The sequence below is a fragment of the Rhipicephalus microplus genome, chromosome X (assembly GCF_043290135.1).
Source record: "Rhipicephalus microplus isolate Deutch F79 chromosome X, USDA_Rmic, whole genome shotgun sequence".
In the NCBI taxonomy this organism is placed as follows: Eukaryota; Metazoa; Arthropoda; class Arachnida; order Ixodida; family Ixodidae; genus Rhipicephalus; species Rhipicephalus microplus.
This window is the reverse complement of record NC_134710.1, coordinates 1160797-1182130: the sequence shown is the minus strand read 5'-3', so window position 1 is coordinate 1182130 and position 21334 is coordinate 1160797. Positions and strand designations below refer to the sequence as shown.

Genomic DNA, 21334 nt, shown 5'->3' with positions numbered 1-21334 from the left:
GTATAAGTAATAAACTGAGGTATTTGTGTTCTTGAACTCGACCTAACTGTATGTTATATGCGAGCTCGCGAGGGTGCTGACATCCCCTGTAAAGTTGTTTGCACCGTGTAGCTCATTTGTCTCCCGCGGAAACTGTATTTCTGGGTCACAGCTATTGAGCGGTAAGTGGCGCTGTGTTCGCGAGCGTTGACCACTGTCATCATCATGGTTAGATAGGTAGCGCCGGCAGTCACCCCTGGCGGCAAGCCTTATTGGGCATGAGAGAGTTTCTTTCTGGCTGGTGGCGTTAGGCGCAAACGGTTGTCTCATGCGGAGGGACCCCAGTGCACGGCACCGCGGACCGTCTGCCAGGGGCCCTTGTGGCGAGTCAGGCGTGGGCGACACCGCCTTGTTTGTCATATTGTTGAGTGTTGTTTAATATCGTGTAAGGATGTTTTAGGGTGTTCAGCACAATTAATGTTATAATAATTCGGCTGATGATATCGCCGTTCTAGAAGTAGTTAAATAAATGTGGGTGTATTGTTTGGTTGGTTCCGATCGTGTCTAGTATGTCCGTTCAAGAGTGTGGCGCTTGCTATTTCGAGACTTCACATTGCCTGCCCAACGTGAAGGTCTTGGAGCATCAGACGTCGGTTTTCGCGGTTCGGTACAATCTTTTGTTTGAGAAGAGTAGACCAAGGGTGTGTAGGGGGACTTCCATTGCTAGTGTCGACGGTGTGCTTTGTTGAGAGCGAGGAGATTGGTTGTTGTAACATGTTTGAACTTTCCGGCACGTTGAGTTTCATTTTTTTTTCTGCTCGCAAGTGTTTTTTTTTCTTTATTTTCTGGTTGGTACATTTTTGAGTTGTTACAAGAGCCATGTGGTCTGCATTCTCTGGTGAGCAAAGCTTAGAGCATGTGGATTGTAGGCCAAGCACGAAGTGATGAGTACGGCATCCTCGTGGGGGGTCCGATTTTCTGTAAATAGCTTCTTCTATTTCTTTGGACTCGGGGAGCCTGGCATTGTTGCTGTCTTGTCTTGCGGCTCGACGCTAGGGCGTCGTGACACCGTCCGGGACAGTGGGCGCGATCGCTCAACAAGCTGCTGTGTGCGGCGAGCGAGTAGTGGCCACCTTACAGAGTGAATGTCTCCTTGTGGCTGCCTCTTGTACACCTAGGCTGAGTGCTGGGTGGATGCCGATTGTTGTCAACTGACTCATTAAGCCTAAGGCTCTGCGCAGCCGTCTGTCGTACGTGGCACAACTAAGTGGACCGTGGCGTTGAGGTGTTGCACTCTGAGTCTCTCGCTATCTTTTTATCTTGTGATGCAGGACTTATGAAAAGTGACCTTTATTTTATTTTTTAGCTAGACATCTCGGCCACCGCCGTTGTATTAGCTAGCAGTTCTGACCATCGTGCCACGTGGGGGAAGAGCCTGAAGCCCCCTTCCCTTTGCCCTGCTGCATTGTTCTTTTGAGTGTTTGGAATGTACGCAGCGAGAGTGATGTAACGCGCGGCTGGCTGTCTTCTGTACATCGTCAGCGTCGCTGGCCGAGGATACGGTCGTGAGGTCTGGCGGTGGACATGCCTGGGACCTGCACAACTGCTTGTAGTCTGGCGCCTTAGTGAGTGCTGGTCGCAACCAAAAGACGTGTTGGCGCGAGTGACGGTGCCTCGCGCCTATGGCAACCTTGCCGTTGCGGGACCCGTACTGGTGTGAAGCCGTCGAGCCCGACAGTGCAGTGGTGTCGACCGGCGGCGGTGTTGTGGTGCACAGACAATATTTAGGGACATGTGTTGTCATCTTTTGTTAAAGCTTGTGTAGTGGATTTCTCTATTTTTTTTCGGTATATAGTTTGAATTAAGGTTGAAAGAATGGGAAAGTACTGACACCTGTAAAGTTGTTTGCGCTGTGTAGTGCATGTGTTTCGCACAGAAGCCGTATTTTGGGGTCACAACTATTGAGCGGTAGGTGGCGTTGTGTTCGCGAGCGTTGCCCATTACTATCATCATCATCATGAGATCGTTAGTGCCGGCGGTGACCTTTGGCGGCAAGCCTCGGTGGGGTACGAGAGAGTTGAGCAAGTCTCTCTTTGGCTGGTAGCGTTAAGTGCAAACTGTTGTCTCTCGCGGAGGGACCCCGGTGCACGACACCATGGGCCGTCTGCCAGGGGCCCTTGTGGTGAGTCAGGCGTGGGTGACACCGCCTTGTTTGTCATGTTGTTGAGTGTTGTTTAATATTGCGTAAGGATTTTTTAGAGTGTTGATCACAATTGATGTCATAATAATTCGTCTGATGATATCGTCATTCTAGAAGTAGTTAAATAAATTTGTGTTGTTGGCTTGGCTCGTTCCGACCGCGTCTACTGTGTCTATGTTTCGAGAGCGTGGGATTCGCCACATCGAGACCCCACAGGTATAATGTCCCAAAACTACCAAATTTCGACCACTGGGGGTTCTTTAATGGACCCCCATCTGAGCACACGGGCCTACAGCATTTTTGCCTTCATTGAAAATGCAGCCGCCACAGCCGGGATTCAATCCCGCGACCTGCGGTTGAGCAGCTGAGTACCTTATCCACTAGACCATCGCGGCAGGGCCTTCAGAATAGATTCGAAGCACTAAATGAAGTAACCAACATTAGTGTTGACAAAATGAAAGATATTCTTACTAGTGTCGTCAAAGAGTGTGCAATAGAAGTCTGAGGTGCAGTCATTAGACAGGACACTGGCAAACTTCTATGGAGACGAAAAATCTTATTAAGAGACGATAAACCATGAAAGCCTCAAATTCAACTGACAAAATTTAGCTTGTGGGGCTTTCGAAGTTAATAAATAGGCGTAAAGTAGCCTACGACGGAAGGTATAACTTGCAAGAAAATTGAGCAGGCTGTAAAAGCAGCTGAAGTCTAAAAGCTGCGAAGGCAAACTTGTGGATAGGCGAAAATCGAATGTATGCATTAAGGAACAAGAAAGGCAATCTCATAACCAATATCGATTGGATTGTCAAGGTGGTGGAAGAGTTCTACAGAGAGCTTTACAGAAGTCAAAATAACCAAGATGATATTGTGAGAAACTATAATTCCAGGAGAATTCGACATCCTACCAGTTATGAGAGGGGAAGCAACGAAAGCCCTAGAAGGAATGCAATGAGGCAAAGCCGCTGGTGGGTATAAGGTAACAACAGACCTCCTGAAAAAATGGCGAAGAAATTGTCTTAGAAAAACTGGCCACCTTATATACAAAGTGTCTCTTGACAGGAAGGGTATCAGAATCTTGAAAGAACACCATCATCATCTTAATCAATAAAAAAAAGGAGATGTCAAGTGTTTGAAAAATTACAGGGAGATCTGCTTACTGTCCGTTCTCTACAAACTACTAAAATAATAGTTAATAGAATTAAGGTGACATTAGAGTTCAATCAACCAAAGGACCAAGCAGGATTTCGTACAGGCTACTCTACAATAGACCATATTCATACTATCAATCAGGTAATATAGAAATGCGCGGAATACAACCAACGCCTATTTGATCATTCCAGCAACTATAGGCGGTGCCACGGTAGGTCAAAATGGCGGACGAGACAGTGATGAGGCGATCTCGCAAGCGTGCGCGTCTGGATTAGCGAAGGACGTCAGGCCCTCTAGTTCCGGCGCAGACCATACTTTCTCTCGCTAAAGAGACGTAGACATTTTTGAATGAAAGCAAAGAAATCGGTCGCATTTGCTTGGCCGCTGGATTAAAAAAAAAAAAAAAAGGTGTGGCTTGTTGCGTGCCACCGAAGCGGTTTCTCGGGCCAATAGTTCACCTCGGGCCCGCTCCGTATCACACAAACTTGCACACTTGGCAAGTATCAATTACAATTTACAACATCACTTAGAGGGTATTTAAAAAACGAGAACAAACTTACTGAACTGCAAGTACAATCACATATATTACTGACTGTACAGAAACACTTCGAGGCTGTAGAAACTGAACACACACAGGTTCAGTTTCCACAAGCTGCAAGTTATCTTTTCGTCTGCTTTTCTTTCTTCACACTTGCATTACTACTAGTTACATCTGCTGTACTTTCCCTGACGTCATTGTCTGTTAGTTTTAATTAACATTAGGTAATGACTCAGGCACTGAGCGACTAACTCCAAATCGCCACATTTCGGTGGGGGCAATTTGCAAGAACGCTTGTGTAATCTTATCTAGGTGCACATTAAAGAACACTTCAAGGCCTTGAATATTCACCACATGTGTTTAGCCAACAGTTCTGATTCATTTGATTAATTGGTATGTGGGGTTTAACTCCCCGGCGACTCTCTTCAAAACAGTGCGCGGACAGTGTCACCACTCGATTCTTCAAGATCGACTGACCGCACTACACGACTCACTCGAACTACTCAAACATCAAAGCTTCTTGGTCGAGTTCATCACTCGCCCTGCCCTCCGTCATCTCTCCCTTGAATCCTTCCAAGTTTCATGAATATATTAAATGACTGTTTGGCGGGTAAGCACGTGCCACAGCGACAGCTATAAAGGAAAAAGGAATTCGTCTTGGCGGTTCGTCTGTGGAAAAGGTCGGCCCACCCAACTACGATGTTTCGAATTCACCCGATCTGCACGGGCGTTAGTCTGCGTTAGTCTGTCGCGTGTGTAGAGGGCACGGTGTAAGATATAAACAATTGATTGTATCTTACACTGTGCTACAGGGTAAAGGCACGCCCTGGGTGCCTTTTGATACTTTTTTTTCGTTGCGAGCGGTCGTTCAGGGGAAATGATCACTGCGGTGGCTTGATGCTATAGTCTGGATGCGGCGGAGCTCGCCTGTGTAAGCGCTCGTTTGTGAGGGAAGAAAAAGGCTCTATTGCGAATTACGCAATACCCGACAATGTATGTTGCAGAGGAATACGTGGTAAGGTCCCGCGGTAATGCATCAGCGTCTCAGTGCGCGAAAGCGCGCCAATGACTACCACAAGACTGAGCCTCGAACCACACCGAACTGCGTTGCGAATTGTTGTCACCGTGTGCAAGCTTTGGAGGCAGGCCGCATGGCGCCACCTGCGTCACTGGAATGACCGAATACATAGCCTTCATAATTACGAGAAGGCGTTTGACTCAGTCGAGACATCAGCAGTAATGCAGGCACTACGAAATCAGGGCATCGACGAACACTACATAAAGACACTGGAAGAAATCTACAGTGGATCCACAGCCACCATAGTTCTCCATAAAAAAAAGCGACAGAATCCCAATGAAGAAGGGTGTAAGGCAGGGAGACGCGATCTCTCCAATGCTATTCACTGCATTCAGAACTCTAGATTGGGAAATGTAACAAAAAAAGAGTTAATAGAAAGTATCTTAGTAACCTGTGATTCGCTGATGACACTGCCTTTATGAGTAGCTCAAGGAACAAATTACAGCTTATGGTTACTGAACTGGACACGGAAAGCAGAAAAATAGGTCTGAAAATAATATGCACAAAACTAAAGTAATGTGCAACAGTCTCAGCAGAAAACTGCACTTTCTGATAGGTGGAGAGACACTGGAAGTTGTAAAGGAATATGTCTGCTTACGACAGGTAATAACTACTGAGCCAAACCATGAGAGGGAAATAACTAGAAGAATGAGGATGGGGTGGATCACGTTCGGCAAGCATTCTGAAATCACGTATGGTAATCTGCCACTAACCCTCATGAGGAAGGTATATAATCAGCAGCATCTTGCCAGTACTTACCTACGGAGCAGAAACCTGAAGTTTTGCAAAGGGGGTTCAGCTTGAATTGATGACGACGCATCGAGCGATGGAAAGGAAAATAGAAGGTGTAACCTTAAAAAAAAAAACAAAGAAGAGAGCACAGTGGGTCAGAGAACAAACTGGGCTTAAGGATATCATATTTGAAATCAAGAAGGAACAAATTGACATGGGTCGGGCACGTAGCACGTAAAACAGGATAACCGCTGGTCATTGAGAGTAACTGACTGGATTCCCAGAGAAGGCAAACGTACAAAGGGGAGACAGAAAGTTAGGTGGGTCGATGAGATTAAAAAGCTTGCAGGTATTACGGGGCAGCAGAAAGCGCAAGACTGGGGGAGAGGCCTTTGCCATGTAGTGGGCGTAGTCAGGCTGATGATGATGATGACTTTATTTTAAATTTACTTCGAAATATTTGTAGTTAACTTTGTGTCAAAATAAATTCTATACTGTAATTTCATTTAAATATTCGAAGTGTGTGAATATTCTTTCATTCCTAATATTGTGGTTAAACCTTAACCATTTTTATTTATTACATCCGAGCCCACATACAACGGCCCCATTCTAAACGAACAATATTCATGTGACCGTGAAAATATACATTGTTGCAATGACACAAAATCGCACTTACAACAAATGTCTCCAAGCGTTGCCGATTGGTTACAGCGAACTGAGTTAGCACTCTGCCGACTTCCCAGGAAACGATTTTCGACCACGGATGAGGCATCGGTGAGGTGCCCATAGATTCTTATTGTTGAACGCCTACCCTGTCTCTGCGCCCCTCTAGTTGCCGCTCTCCACGACCGCTCTTTGTTACGCACCCTTTCGTCCTTTATCCTTCTACTACTCTGAACACCCTTCATCGCCAGACGCGGCCCGTGTTTTCACAATGCCACCTCACATTGCCACCCATCTTTTCAAAGACAGGTCAGCCATCTCCCCTGTTTTTCATCGCTGGTACTGTCGCTGACGTCACCGGCCTGGAGTGACCAGACCATTTGCTAACATCGTCTGTATCCGATCGTCTGTGTCTCGTCTTATCGTATCGTTCTAATGCATGCACATACGCTACCCCACCCACTCGGATAATTCGGGATTCTTTTCGTGCTTAGGACCTGTTCTCGCTCACTTCGCACTCGGCTCAGCGCGCCCTCCGCACGCCCTCCACACCCTTAGCCCAGGTCGACTCCTATCGTTATCTTGGCGTAATAATAACAAGTAAACTAACATGGTCCGAGCACATAGAACAACTAGTCACCGCTTCAGCAAAATCACCTGGCTACATTAAAAGATCGCTTACGTCCTGCCCACCGCAAATCCGAAAATTAGCTTACGAAACCTTCATGCGTACTAAACTTGAATATGCTTCTGCTATTTGGAATCCTCACCAAAAATACCTAATCGACGCATTAGAAGCAATTCAAAATTGCGCTGCCAGAGTCATCACCTCACAATACAGTTCTCGCTTAAGTATTACCAGTATCAAACTATCCCTCAACCTCCCTCCTCTAGAAATTCGCCGCAAAATCACTCGGATCTGCCTTCTGCACAAACTATACCATAATTTCCCGTCACAACGCAATATCGTTCTTTTACCTCCCGCTCGTTCATCGTGTCGCCTCTTTAACTCTCTATGTTTACAGCGTTTACATGGTTCAACTAACACTTTCAATCAATCATTTTTACTTACTGCCATTGAAGACTGGAATAACCTGCCTGAATCCATAGTGCACGAACAAAACCCCTTAAAATTTAAACAGCTAATCACAAATCACTTGATATGTTAGTTAATTTACAATTGTTGCCATTTTCTTCCATGTATATATATATTTTTCCTTCTGTTGACATTGTTTTTTTTTATCATATAGCTCACTTTCGATTATGCTTTGTACCATTGACAATCATGCATCTGTTGAATTGTGTTTTTGCCTCCCCATTATGTAATACCCCGCAAGGGGCCTTTAAGGGTTCAATAAATGATGAAATGATGTGCGCAAAAGCGTAAAAACCGCTGTTAATTTGCGCGAAACGAATCGCGAAATATCGCAATCAGTGAGGCCACACAAATCTGCCGGTGCAGTAAAAAGATTCTTTGACCACGGCCGCCGATTCTTTGAAAACCGCCATGCACGCCAATCCAAACGGCTGTGCTTAGACCTCCGAAAGCCCAGGTACTCTCTCGAGTTTCTGTACGCGTGAGTTGCACGTTTCGCGGACCTTTCAAGCAAGCTACCCGATCTGCCTCCTTCCCGCGTGTTTTGGTTTTCAAGGTTACCTTCCCGCCATATCCTCCCCTCTTTTCACCCTATCGCAACTCCTTGCCTTTCTCTCGCTAATCTGCTCTTCTCTCTTGATAACAACTCCTTCGCCTGTCTCCACCACTCTGCGGCGCCAGCCACGCCAGCTCAAATTCAGAAGTTTCGTTTTCTAATTAGAAACGAGCCCAGAGCTGTACCACGCGTTCTGGCATGTGTGTTGCGTCTGCACATCTTGCTCGCTCCCGGTGTGCGTGTGTGGTCAGGATGGTGGACGGGAGGTTTTGCACGCTTGTTCCTGCCGCTCAACAAATCGTCGAAAGTATGATCGCTTGGCTTGGGCGTAAACCGCGCGTTAGGTGCCGTGTTGCGGAGCGCTTGTCATAGCTGTTGACCACCTCGCAGTCAACTTGCCGCTTTGGGCGTCCCGGTATTCAGCTGCGGAGATGGTGAATATTTCGTGGGTGGCAATGACGGCTACATGCACGCGTAACTGTTTTCCCGAGGCGGACTTTGTCGACGTTACGCTCGATGCCGAGCCTGAAGCTTCCGAACAGGACCACTCCGGTGGCGATTTGGGGCAGAGCGGGTGGGACATTTGTTGCGATGGTTTTTTCTGCCAATGGTGATGCTGACACCGCAGAACCGTGCACGGATTAGGGCATTGTGAATTAAGTACGCGGCAAGAGCGATTTGGAGGAATCAGATTGCGAGAACGACGTAACTTTGGAGCCAGTGCCTCATGCAACTTTTGACACGGGCCTCGGCGAAAAGCACGCTGCTGTTTGAAATAAACTCGAAACCGCCCTTGTTGTTCTTCGAAACACGTGCATCACAGACTATTTTGGGTAGAAAATTTTGTATTTTCACACGCAACTTTTTTGAAAGCTGTGTTTCATTTACTACGAACTTTGGGATACAGCGAACAGATGCCGCGTCAGGCTCAGGTTCCTTATAAGCCGGCTCAACTGTATTAGAAAACGTCATATACAGCATGTGTGTCTGGAAATATGTAGGAAAGCATGCATCTTTTCAAGGCATGAGACTGCTTCATTGATTGTCTTCCGAGTGCTAATCAGGCCTAAGTATAATGGCTGTTGCGCACCAAGGTCGATTGTGAGGTCATTTCAAACCAAGCTGTAATTACAACATGCCAATATTCAATGCCACCCTGGCAAGAAAACTGTAGGCATGCAACTTCACGAGTCCAGGGGGCCCCAATGAGGCAACAACACGTAATTCTCTGCTTATAAATACACCTAAATGCCTCTGTGGGCACTACAAATGCATTAAGGTACACATAACATAATTGGCAGAAAAAATGTGTAAAACTATGTACATTAATAATGAGAACATATGCATTATTGCCGCTGCTACAATCTTAGGAGGCAGCTGCCAGAAATGGCGCCAACCCATTGGTTAGGGCAGGTCATCGCATGCTCAATGCTCCTGACATCGCCAATGGTGGGTGAAGTTAAATCACTCACGGCAAATCCAATAACCAAAGTCCAAACATCGGATACCACCCACTGCCCTATGAAGTGGGGTGCTTGGATGCCGGAAATGAGCGGCATGAACTTCACACTCAAGGTTAAGTGTATAGTTTATCAGCGCGACTGAGTGTGGACAGAATAAAAGGATGCCGCATGCATGCCCAGTCATACACATGGCACTGTGTATATATTACAGGGTTCGTGCAGGTCCTTGAAATCCTTGAATACCCTTGAATTTGAAAAATGCATTTTCAAGGCCCTTGAAAGTCCTGGAATTTTTCGCCATTCTTGAAAATCCTTGAATTTCCTGAGCAGTGCACTGTCATATCGGCATCGCGACCTCCTAAATGGACATTTGTGTGTCAACCTGTCAAACTCCCCATTTCCGAAGCAGTAATGCGGCGTGGGTGCACACGATTCCATTTTGCAAAAGGGCATGGAAAAAAAGTTAGTTTGTGGCGAGGGTGAAGCAGTGAATGTAATAGTAAGAAATTAGGATGTCACTTGAAGAAGGGCAAGCAACCCCATAGAGGTAAAGCGCCGCTGAAGCACGAAGGATGCACGAAAAGAAAGTACACAGGACAAGTGCTGAAGAACGAATGTGACAGTTCAACACTGGAAGCGTGCTGCTTAAACAAAGAAGGGTGCTAGAAAAGAACACACATGTATGCACAGGATGAGTGTAAGTTAACCACTGTCACACTTGTTACTTGGTTGTTGAGCAACGTGCTGCGAATGTCAAGTCTGCACAAGCCGACTCTCTTGATAGGGTGGTGCCATCAAATTTCAAGGCTATAGCAAGCACCGTGTGGGTTTTAAAGGACACTAAAGGCAACTATTAAGTCGACGTTGATTGCTGAAATGGTGGTTCAGAAACCTCGCAGTGTTACTTTTGTGCCAAGGAAGGGCCTATTTTGAAAAAAAAAATCATGTTTTAGTGGTCCGCATCGGGTTAGTGCACTTCGTATTACTCGCCGCAAGAAGCGCACCGACCGGACCGACTCACATAACTGTTGCCGTGCACAACGCTGCTCAGTTTTACTGCGCTAGTAGCAGCAGACCGAAAGCAGCGGGAGCCACAGCAGCAACAACTGCGCCCCGCTAGATGTAACCACCTGTCCCGTGTAACCACGCGAGAATGGAATTTTCGAACCACTCAAGCCATTCCATGCAAGCCTGGCGGTTCTTGCATGGAAGGTTTTTTATTTAGTGCAGTTAGATCAATTACTAGCGATTAATTGTAGGCGGTTCGTCTGATGTCATCGGTATCATTTTGAAAATGTCCTACTGCGGCGCTTGTGTACCTGTGCATTTACCTTAATTTCTCGTTAAGTAGGGCACTCTTGTTATGAATATTGTAGTTTTAGATGTTGTCATTTGAGCTTTCATTCTGACGTAAGTTCTTATTTGACTTCAGTGTTCCTTTAAGAATATAGTTTAAGTCACTTCCCAAGTGTACCTAAATGCTCATTCTTCTAATCGAGGCCCCGCTGCGGTGGTCTAGTGGCTAAGGTACTTGGCTGCTGACCCGCATGTCGCGGGTTCGATTCCCGGCTGCGGCGGCTGCATTTCCGATGGAGGCGGAAATGTTGTAGGCCCGTGTACTCAGATTTGGGTGCACGTTAAAGAACCCCAGGTGGTCAAAATTTCCGGAGCCCTCCGCTACGGCGTCTCTCATAATCAAATGGTGGTTTTGGGACGTTAAACCCCACAAATCAATCAATCTAATCGAGGGCCATTGCGAGCACGTCCAAGACTGACGAAGCTTTATAGGAAGGGCAACGATACTTCTAGTGACGTCACATCAGATCTGTAGTCAGGTGAGTGACCTCCTGACTTCCGCTCCGTACACTCCAGCAAAGCATCGCGACTGCTGCAGGTAGCGGCGAGTTTGTTTTGTAGGTGCTTGTGTAGCACATGCGTGCGAGAGCTGACAATACTTCGCATGACGCGTGCAAAGCTTTGTGATCTGTGACTAAGTCAGCTACGCTGCTATGTACCTGCCCAACTTGATCCCCACAAACAGGAACTGAAAATTGTCTGTATCAAAAAGGCGACAAATTATATAGAGAGACTAAATGAATCTTCGTGCGCATATCGTGCTTACTGGAGCTATAATTAAAGATTGCAGCAAAGCGCGCCCAAGCCACAAATATTGTGCCACGACCCCTTTAAGGCCCGACTACGCATGCGCGTTGAAGCCGATCAGCGCATAACTTTCCGACATGGCATCGTGCCCTCTGCCTATGGAAAATGTAGGAGAGGTTGCAAGGAGTCATTAAGACTACGCTCTTTTTTTTTTTATAATTGTGATATTCATATATTTATTGTAAGTGCAATAATATTCGTCAATTTTGAAAATTTTAGAGTGAAAAATTCCAACTTAGCATGCCGCTTTGAGTCCTTGAAAGACTTGCAACAGGTCCTGGAAAGTCCTTGAATATCCTTGAATTTTCACTTTGGAAACCTGTACGAACCCTGTATTATGTGTGCCATCAATTAAAGAAAAAGAATGTATCTTATATGGTCGTCGCTTGTCTACTCAGAAGTGGGTTTGAATGCATACATCCCTATGAGAAGTTTTAAAAATTTTCCAAAAGGAAGGGGCCTTTGAACCCCCATTATGCCTGCATTTTTGAATGACTAGCATCTGTGTACTCTAGCCTTGCTTGAGTCTCGTGTGCTTAGGTGCATGGTAAAGAACCCCAGGCAGTCTAAATTTCCGAATCTCTCCACTACGACGTTTCTCACAATCATTGGTGGTTTTGGGACGTTAAACTCCAACAATTATTAATATGTAAGAGTGGGCAGAAGCTACGGGCTACATCACCTTCATTGTCGAGTGAATCAGTTAAGGAAAATGGCAAATACGTAATCTGGAGCTCACAGAAATAGATGACAATATGAAGGGAAGGCTTTGGGAACTTCACCATGAATCCACTGTTTGAAAATTCCTCTTTTCTTGTGTGTGGAGTTCATCTAGATTGTGAGGTAAATAGGTTTATATAGACAAAGAGAAGGATACCGAAATCTGTCGAAAATGGTGCAGTGCAATTGAACTTGCAAAAAAAAAAGACCTGCTGCGGGGAAAAAAAAAACAATTTATTTGTTTTCTAGGGATGTGCAAATAATCAAATTTTTCAATATGTTTCAAATAGTATTTGCTATTTTATTGAATTCGCATTGGAATTTTACTATTCAAACTTCCTAAAGACAAGTAAAGTGAACATTCGATTAGCAATGGCTTCTTCATATTTTCACTGTGCTTCACCCCACCACATTCTTGTATTACGGCAAAGCTGCTTTTTAGGTTTTGGTACAGTTGCAAATGTATCAACTCAAAAAAACACTGTTCCAACATAAAAGTGACAGATGCAGCAGCGATCGGGACTCGGACAGCAAAGGATTGTTTTGGGCTTGAAATTGGTGCAGAAAATTTTGAACAATCGAATGCCGAAGATTTTTAGCATTCAAAATTGCATATGTTTTGAAATATGAAGCTTAACAATACGCTATGTTGGGCCAGTTGGTGCATCATTACTTGAAGGAAGTGGCGCAAGCTTAAAAGCGAAAAGAATGAAAAAGAGATTGAATAAGCACCATCTTTTGGTGCTCTTTGTCTTTTCTTCTTTCTTCTCGCTTTTCTACATCTTTAGAGTTCCTATATATGTATTTTCATCTGAGACAGATTTGGAACTCCGAACTTGAAGGGAGCATGCCCTTGATCATCACAACACTTGGGCTTCCACAGAAATTCATAGAAGAGGAGAGACTGGGGAATTAGCATCTTTGCCTTACATGTAGATAATGTTGACAACACCCCCCTCCCCCCCCATAGTCCTTCAATACTTTTTACTGGTCACAAAACTTCTCCATCACTCTATGGAGGAGCCTTTCGTGCTGCTAACTTTGATTGCGGCACGGCGCCACTGGTGCTAAGGGGGCGTTTGGTGGGACCAGAAAGGCGACGACATAGTGTTTTTTGTGCTCTCTGTTGGCGTCATGTTTTATTGTGAGTACTCTACATGCCTGTTATTATTTTAAATGTGCCAAATACTTAGCTGGAGCTTGACAAATGGTATGAAGACATGGCTGTGTGGTGTGCTTGCTCTATTCAGCTGGTGTCGTGTTTTATCACAAGTGTGCAGAGCTGTGTGTGCTTGTACCTCTTGAATGCAACAAATAGTGACAGCTTGACAAACGATGTAGAGGACATACCTTGTACCGCCATTCTGTCATTCCGGCCACAGAGTAACTGTCAAAAAAGTGTTATTCACATTTCCCGGTGACCCCGAAAGAAAAGAGCAATGGAAGCGAGCGATACCACGTCAAGACATGGGTGCATTCTTGTTTAGAATGCACCCGTTTCATATATGCGAAAGCTATTTCAATAAGAGGACATTATTCGTGAAGATGAGTGCGTTACATTAGGTGCCAAAAGTTCCGCGTCACGCTGTATGCCAATTTCACCACGAGTGAAACTGCCGCAACCAAACAGAGATTCATGGCTGCTACGCGCAAGTACGCTGCCTGAAAGCGATGGGAAACCAGAGTATGAAATTCCACTGAAGGATGTGCTTGAAGCTACCAGAGCAAGTCTCCGCAACAGAATCGTCGTACCGAAAACATGCCGTTTATGCGGCTGCAATAAAAGCCCCCCTTGTCCGCAGTGGTGCCCCTGGCAGAAAGTTTTTTCCCTATACCAAACTTGGGCCTGAAGTTTCGTCGCCAGTATAAAGTATTGAGGACTATCGGGAACAACAGCTTCGTCGTAGCAAATCATGTTCATAAATACATTTAAGTTTCGTCTATTTCTTGATAGGACAACTGTGAACAACAACCCCTCAGCAACCTAGCCAAAAGAAGCCCTTTTATGTTGCTATCTCATGAGACTATGTTAGGAATCCTCTCATACTTTTCACTTTGAAGGATTCGAAAAATATTTCAGAAATATGTGAAAAATATTCTAGTTGCACTCAAACATCAATATTCAAATTTGCTTCTCGCCCTAAATTTTACTATTTACAGCTCTTTTTTTCAGTGAACTGTCAGTTGTCTGGGTCTCTCACTTGCTTATGGAACAAATGGACTTCGTAACCATCATAGTGTAATAAACACATGTGCATACATTAGCATGTTTTGCACAGTGGTGAGACCACCAGCTGAATCTTACAAATGGCCACAGTATTAGGTCAATGATCTGCTGAAGTGATAATATAAAGTGCACGTAAAAAAAGATAACCCACACAGTGTACTTATTAACTAGCCACTGAATCCCTACAAGTAGCACTAGATGGCTCTTCCTACTGGGCCTATCTGTTATCCCGTTGCCAAAGGGGCACCTGCGGAAGCCTTAGTAGGTGGGAGTGCCTTTACATTGGGTGCGAGCTAGTTGTGCAGTATGCGCACGCACTTGAAGAGGTGCTTCCATGCTGTAAATTGTGGTGTTCTGTTTTCTGCCATCTCACAGAATACTATTCTTTGTTTGGGTCTTCCAAGACTTTCAAAACCACTGAACTTCTTTCTTGTCAGTGGCTGTGAACCCTGATTCGGAATCGCACTGGTGAGAATATGGAACACCAGGCATTACAAAGTATTGTAGAAAAGACATAGCACATTTGCTGCCAAGGCTTCGAATGGCACTTGTTAACCCTACCAGGTATACAATTACGAAAATGCACAAGAAAAAGAACAGGGGAAGAACTGCTGCTATAGCTCTGTTGCTGGTGCGTTGGGCGTGTAATATGAAGGTTGTGGGTTCAGTCTCCACCAGTGAAGAATTTTTTTTCCTCCACTTTAGTCCGTTTTTCTTTATAGTGTAATTACTACTAATAATGCTTCTGATGTTTCATCAGGGTGGTTCTACCAAAAGTCTCCAGTTTCATTGCCCTTCTTTCATTATGTAGGATGTAAATGCTATTTAGAAAGTACAAGCTGAGGGGGTGGGGGAGGGGTGCTATCACCTTTGCAAAGTCTCTTTATCTCATGGAACATGTGTGTTCCGCAAGTTAGTTGTAGTAAACAGCCAACACACGAGAGGGCGCACTGCACTTGTGGGTTGTGAGGTTAGTGCGGTGACCTCAGCAGCGCTGCCTTGTGGAAGAAAAGTTATGCCGGTACACATGGAGCAGCAACCAGGTTCTTTGGGGTTTGGCAATGTGCATCAACGGACTTCTCTCACGGGAAGCCTGTGGAGACAATTTTCTGGCTCTCATTTTTTGCAGGCTCCTTCGAGACAAGTTGCACGTCAGTGTCGCTGCATTTGCGCTACAGCTTACCATTGTAAAACATCTAATGAATGACGCATGTTTGTGTTGTTTGACGGCGTCTACAGTGTCCGCTGTTTTGAGTGTGACAGCTCTATTCTGACCCTGCGATGTTGCCCCTTTTTTTTTTTCATCTTTTTTGGGACCTATACTGTTCAACATGCCATGCATACTTCTAGTTGAATTGATGTAATGACGTGTTGCATCTTTCAGATGGCTTGGGAAGTCGAAAAAAGCTGCCCATTAAGCCTCACACAAAGCAAGGTGAGCATTGAACGAAGGGACAATTTTATGCATTTGACATATCTGTTGAGGCATGTTTCTTTTTATTCTTTTTTTTTTTCAGGAATGCAAGTTCTCGGTATGTACCCGTAACCTGGTTCATTGGTGCGTGGTTCTTCTAGCATGTCTCCATGTGGCTCTGATGGCTTTCCAGTGGACACGATCCAGTCCAGTGTGCCTCGGCCGAAGTCTCCTCACATGAACAATGAGGAGCCCATTGAATTGGCCCACTTTCCTGGTGCCCGACCACCCAAGCCCACTGAAATCCCCAAGATTGAAAGGGATGATTTCCCAGCACCACCGTTCCCTTATACTGATCCAGGTAGGATGGGGAAGATCCTGCGCAACATTTTTTTTTACAAATCCATTGCCTCCAGTATGCATGATCTTCTGCTTGATGGCACGTATTGCGAATTTCTGATTTTTGCCTATGTGCTTACTGTGCATACGTGCGTAATTAACACACTTGCATAATAAATGCATCCCCAACTTCAGTTATTAATGTTTAGAGCTTTTTTTTTTCTGCCACGTAATAAACGCACACCCAATATTTAACCACTGCAGTCCTGCGAACCGACTTTTGGCGCCTTCTTACCCGTTGGACTTTTCCCGTTTTTTATTAGGCCGATGCACCTCAGCCACCTCTGCTCACTTTCGGCCCCACCCCCACCCCCTGGCTGCTGCCGCACGCCATTATGTTTTTATTTCTATGTGTGCACGGCACGCTTTTGTATTTTTTAATTACCATGTTCCACAGCAGGGTTCATGGATGGTGTGAGTGTAGAGACATCGCAGATGACAAGCACACAGCGAGCGAAGGTCACGAAACTGCCTGCACCTACCAATGGTCGCTTATGGCAAATTTGAAACTTTAAGGCCTAAACGTATGCACGCCATCTTCGAGTGACGACAAGATTTGCTGTTTAGGCCACTCGTTGCCATCTCGTCACAGGTTTCTGGAACCAGAAAATATTGTTTGCCGCCCAGAAAAGACAGGGATGATTTTCACAACATGTTGGCAGCCCTGATTCCTGCTTCGGTTGCAATTCGCTTTTTATGCTGGTTATCCCGTTGTACTTCAAGGAACATTTTCTATAGTTGCTTCTCATGTGGACTGTGAGGTGGCGGCTTTATTTTGTCGTTAATCTTGTTATCAATGGTTTCTTATCGATGCTTCAGTGGTAGCTTGCTGCAATGTTGGTTACTTGCTGCATTGTCAACCTCGGGGTCGTCGTGCGAGGTTGCGGTGAAGTTGGCAAAGTGCATCGTAGTGCGCGTCTCAGAGCGCCCCTCGAGATCACCGCAGATACCACTGTTGCGGTTAAATGATTGCAAAAAAAAAAAAAAAGCCGCGAAATGCTAATATGGCATGAGCGGGCAGCACAGGAACATCGTGCAGAAAATGACATCAACTACCGAAGATGAGTGAAGAGCACCAAAAAAAACTGGGTACTCTTATGTCAATTTCAAATGGCAAAGCTACCTAACTGTCTTGATTACCGCATTTCTTGCTCATCCCAAAAATTTATTATAAAATGTTCTCCACAAAATAAATGTACCCACAACATTACTTCGATTTTTTGGGGAAAAAAGTGTGTTGATTACTCGAGCATAAAGTCAAATCTCGTTATAGCAAACCTCAGATTGAAGATTTTTTCACATTAATGACTTTTTTGAAAATCCCACTCCAAATGTCCATTGGTTTAATGTCAAAATATTTCACTACTACGAATTTCAGAATTCCAGCTAGTCAAAATTTCCGGAGCCCTCCACTACAGCATCTCTCATAATTATATTGTGGTTTTGGGGCTTAAACCCCACATATCAATCGCTACAAATTTCAGAATTCTGAATGTTTCAGAATAACGTATCAAATATTATGCTCGTTATATCTTCACAACTTTTCAAAATGCCCATGTGCTCAGATATGGGTGCACGTTAAAGAACCCCAGGTGGTCGAAATTTCCGGAGCTCTCCACTACAGCGTCTTTCGTAATCATATGGTGGTTTTGGGACATTAAACCCCACATATCTATCAATATCAACACTTCAAAATAATGAATACTGATTCTAATGGCTGTAAAAATAATGCTGATGTCCATACTGACCATCATCAGAATGCTCACGCATTTCTCTATATGTGATAACTTTATCGCCAACATTATGATATGGTACGTTTAAAGGTGTGCGCTGAGGCCGTTTCTACCGGTGGCGGCGTGGGTGTCGTTCCGAGTCGGCAGCGGTAGCGTGGAAACCGAAACTACAAGTTCGAAAAGCTCTTACTGGGTCTTCTTTGTTTAATTAATTAGCTGAAGTTAAAATGTTTTAACACAAGCAACAGAAAAAGAGATACGAGATTACTATAACTGCAACGTTTCGTAAATACTTTGTTTTGGAGCATGCATATTAAAAATTCGACACAGTTTTCCACAAGCTCTGCCGTCTCAGAGCCTACCTTGCGGAAACAGTTCACCACTGTGTCCGTCTTCACGTCTCACCAGGCACCCATCATCATTTGTATGGCACCAAGTAGGTCAACTTTCAGCCCAGTGCCCATGCGGAGGTTGATCAGCAGCTTATCAAGGAGTTGCCTCCTGTAGCCCACCTTGAAGAACTTGATGATGCCTTGGTCAGGCGGTTACAGCTTTGCCGTCATGTTGGCCAGCAGAAACTTCAGCTCGATATTGCAGGGAGTGTGGTGGGCCGAGCAGTTGTCCACAACAAGGCAAGTGCAATGCCCTGACTTGCCTAGCTCGATGTCCCATGCTTGCAGCTGTTCCGTGAACAGCTGATGCGTCGTCCACGCCTTTTTGTTTGAGCCGTATCAGACGGGGAGCTGCTTACACTTTTTGAAACAGCGCGGTGCCCTTTCTTTTCCGATCACAAAGGGCTAGAGCTTCCGAGACCCATCCATATTGGCTGCCAGCAGAACGCTCACGCGAACTTTACTCATTTTGCCCCCGTGACACGTGCTACCAGGGACGTCAAGAGTCTTGCTCGTCAACATTTGCCAAAAGAGAGTGGTCCCATCGGCGTTAAAGATCTCCGTGGGAGAAAACTTCGCTGAGATTTCCAACCACTTCTTCGTCATCCGCTGCTGGATGTCCTGGCTGCTGATAGCTTCGCTTTTGCTAGAAATGGTTTTTCCAACAATGTTGCACCACTGCTTAAATCGCTGAAGCCACCTGGTGTTGTCGGGGAAGTTATCTTCACCGAGTGCACCGGTAAACCATTTGGCCTGGCCATTAACATCGGGCCATTCACCGGAATGTTCTTCGCGCGCACTTCTAAAAACCAGGTATAGAGTGCCTTTTCTCCATTCCCATGGGCAGGAGTGTGCACATGACAGGCTCCTGACGTTCGCTCCTCCCCCGCCTTTGCCTTGATATGTGCCTTGTTTTTGAACAAAGTACTTGGAGTGCTCCGTGGTATCCCAAAGTTGGCCACGACGGTCGAACATGTTTTGCCCGCCTCAACACGCTGAATAGTCTTCAACTTTGTTGCAAAGTCAAGGTTCTTGCGTTTCTTGATGCTGGCCATAGCTACACGAGAAATCGACAATTCAAGAAATTTGCTGTGGCTTTGGACACCATGCATGCAAAAGAGAAATGCTGCACATGCGGTGGTACGTAGGCGGCGCGACAACGGAAGCAACAAAGCACTCTCGAGGCAATACCCACCTACGAGGGCAACAGTAAAAGGCGTGAGCTGTGGCTGGCTGCTCAAAAATCGAAAAAACAGCAACAAAAATAAAAGAAAAGGCAAAAAGAGGAGGACATTGGCTCCTTTGTTCCTGCTCTTCGAGCAGACGGGTACGAGTAGAAAGCATTAAAGAGAGAGAAATGAAAAAAAAAATAAGTTGTTCCACAAGTTAGAGACTGTGCACTCTGAGCCCTCTCGCCCTTATCTTTTTTCGAGCGTTTGGGTTGTCAGCTCTGGAAGCTGAGCAGGGAGAGATGGGAGAGGCAAACAAAAACGTCACTCGCGCCTCGTGACCTTGAGTATTTTTTTTTTCTTCGAATATGCGACTTTTTCTGTGCGTCGCGCGCGCACGCGTGGACAAATGACTGCCTTTTGCTGTGACCTCTGTAACAACTGAGCGCGCCATGTTCAAAACAGCCAATGGCTGATAGATGGGCTTACTGGGCTTAATTCCGTAATTTGTTGAGAGAAGAGAAAGCTATTTTTAGCTGACTTTGATAATTTATTGTGAATTCCAGGCCACGTGCTGCGCTATAATATTTGGCTCGCTTGTTGTCGGGAGCCTCTACTACCGATCGGCTGCATTTTCTGACCGTGCTCAAAAAGTGTTGCTGGGCCCCTTTAAGTTTTTCTAAAATGTTGCTGAATGACACTGTGATAGAATTTCTGTACATTTGTTTGGCATTTCTAGGAAACAACTATACATTTCTTTTATGTTTTAAAGGAGCAGTTACATCGAATTTCGAAATTGAGATGTGCCCTTCATTCCATTACTTGGTGTGCGTAGGTCATCTGGGCCAAATTTGAATAGTGCCTGTTGCGTGGAAGTTAATTTATTTCCACTGCGAGCGGCGCATGAGAGCTTAATGGAAAATGGAGTGGCCCTTTGACATCGACACTACTGCTACCTGTTCGGCATGATACATTCCACACATACCATCCTGAGTGACAATGCACTAGTAACGATGAGGTCTATGAGCCAGGTGTTTTTATCCTGGTGCCAAAGCCAGGAAACGCACTCATTCGTCATGTCTCATCTTTATTGCACCGCTTTGAATAATTTCGTGAAATTGCCAAGATGTAAACCTCCCATAAAAGATCAGCGAAAGAAAAGAGCATGATTCAACGTGTGCTCGTCAGTCAAACGTCGCAGAACCGTTGTGAGTTGCATTCGTCTGGTTCGTGGCGCCGAAAAAGCGCATTGAGGGTGCCTTAAATTTTGGGTATGTTTAACGCCAACATGACCACAAACTATCGAAGTGGACTAGCGTATAGCAGATATCAAAGCTAACATGTAACATGCAGGTATCGTTAATAGTAGATTTTATTTCATCCGTAGGCTTCTTTGCGTTCGCATAATACCGGGGTTCTGCCGCCACCATTGCTAGAGGCTTTATAGGTAGGGCCATCTGGAGGTGCAAAGAAGAAGTTGGCAGCAGGGAACATATTTTATTTCTTTGCTGGTGTGCTTCCCCTATACCGTTTTTTCATTGACCCTTTTACTTATACCTGAATGCTGTGCACGCCACACGCCAATATACCTAATATGGACTCACAAATGAGCGTGGCCAAAGCATGCATTCTTTGGCACCTCCTCATTGCTGCTTTGACCACC

General features: G+C 45.2%; 1 protein-coding gene across 2 annotated transcripts in view; it reads left to right on the top strand.

The window, feature by feature from the left end:
• Nucleotides 1-21334, top strand: part of Unc-115a (actin binding LIM protein Uncoordinated 115a) — a 424168-nt gene that overhangs the window by 248777 nt on the left and 154057 nt on the right. For both annotated transcript variants that reach the window (XM_037426516.2, XM_037426515.2), the window contains 3 exons: nucleotides 15949-15999; nucleotides 16082-16096; nucleotides 16172-16339. In XM_037426516.2, the coding sequence (XP_037282413.1) occupies nucleotides 15949-15999; nucleotides 16082-16096; nucleotides 16172-16339 (234 nt within the window). The remainder of the gene's footprint in view (nucleotides 1-15948; nucleotides 16000-16081; nucleotides 16097-16171; nucleotides 16340-21334) is intronic.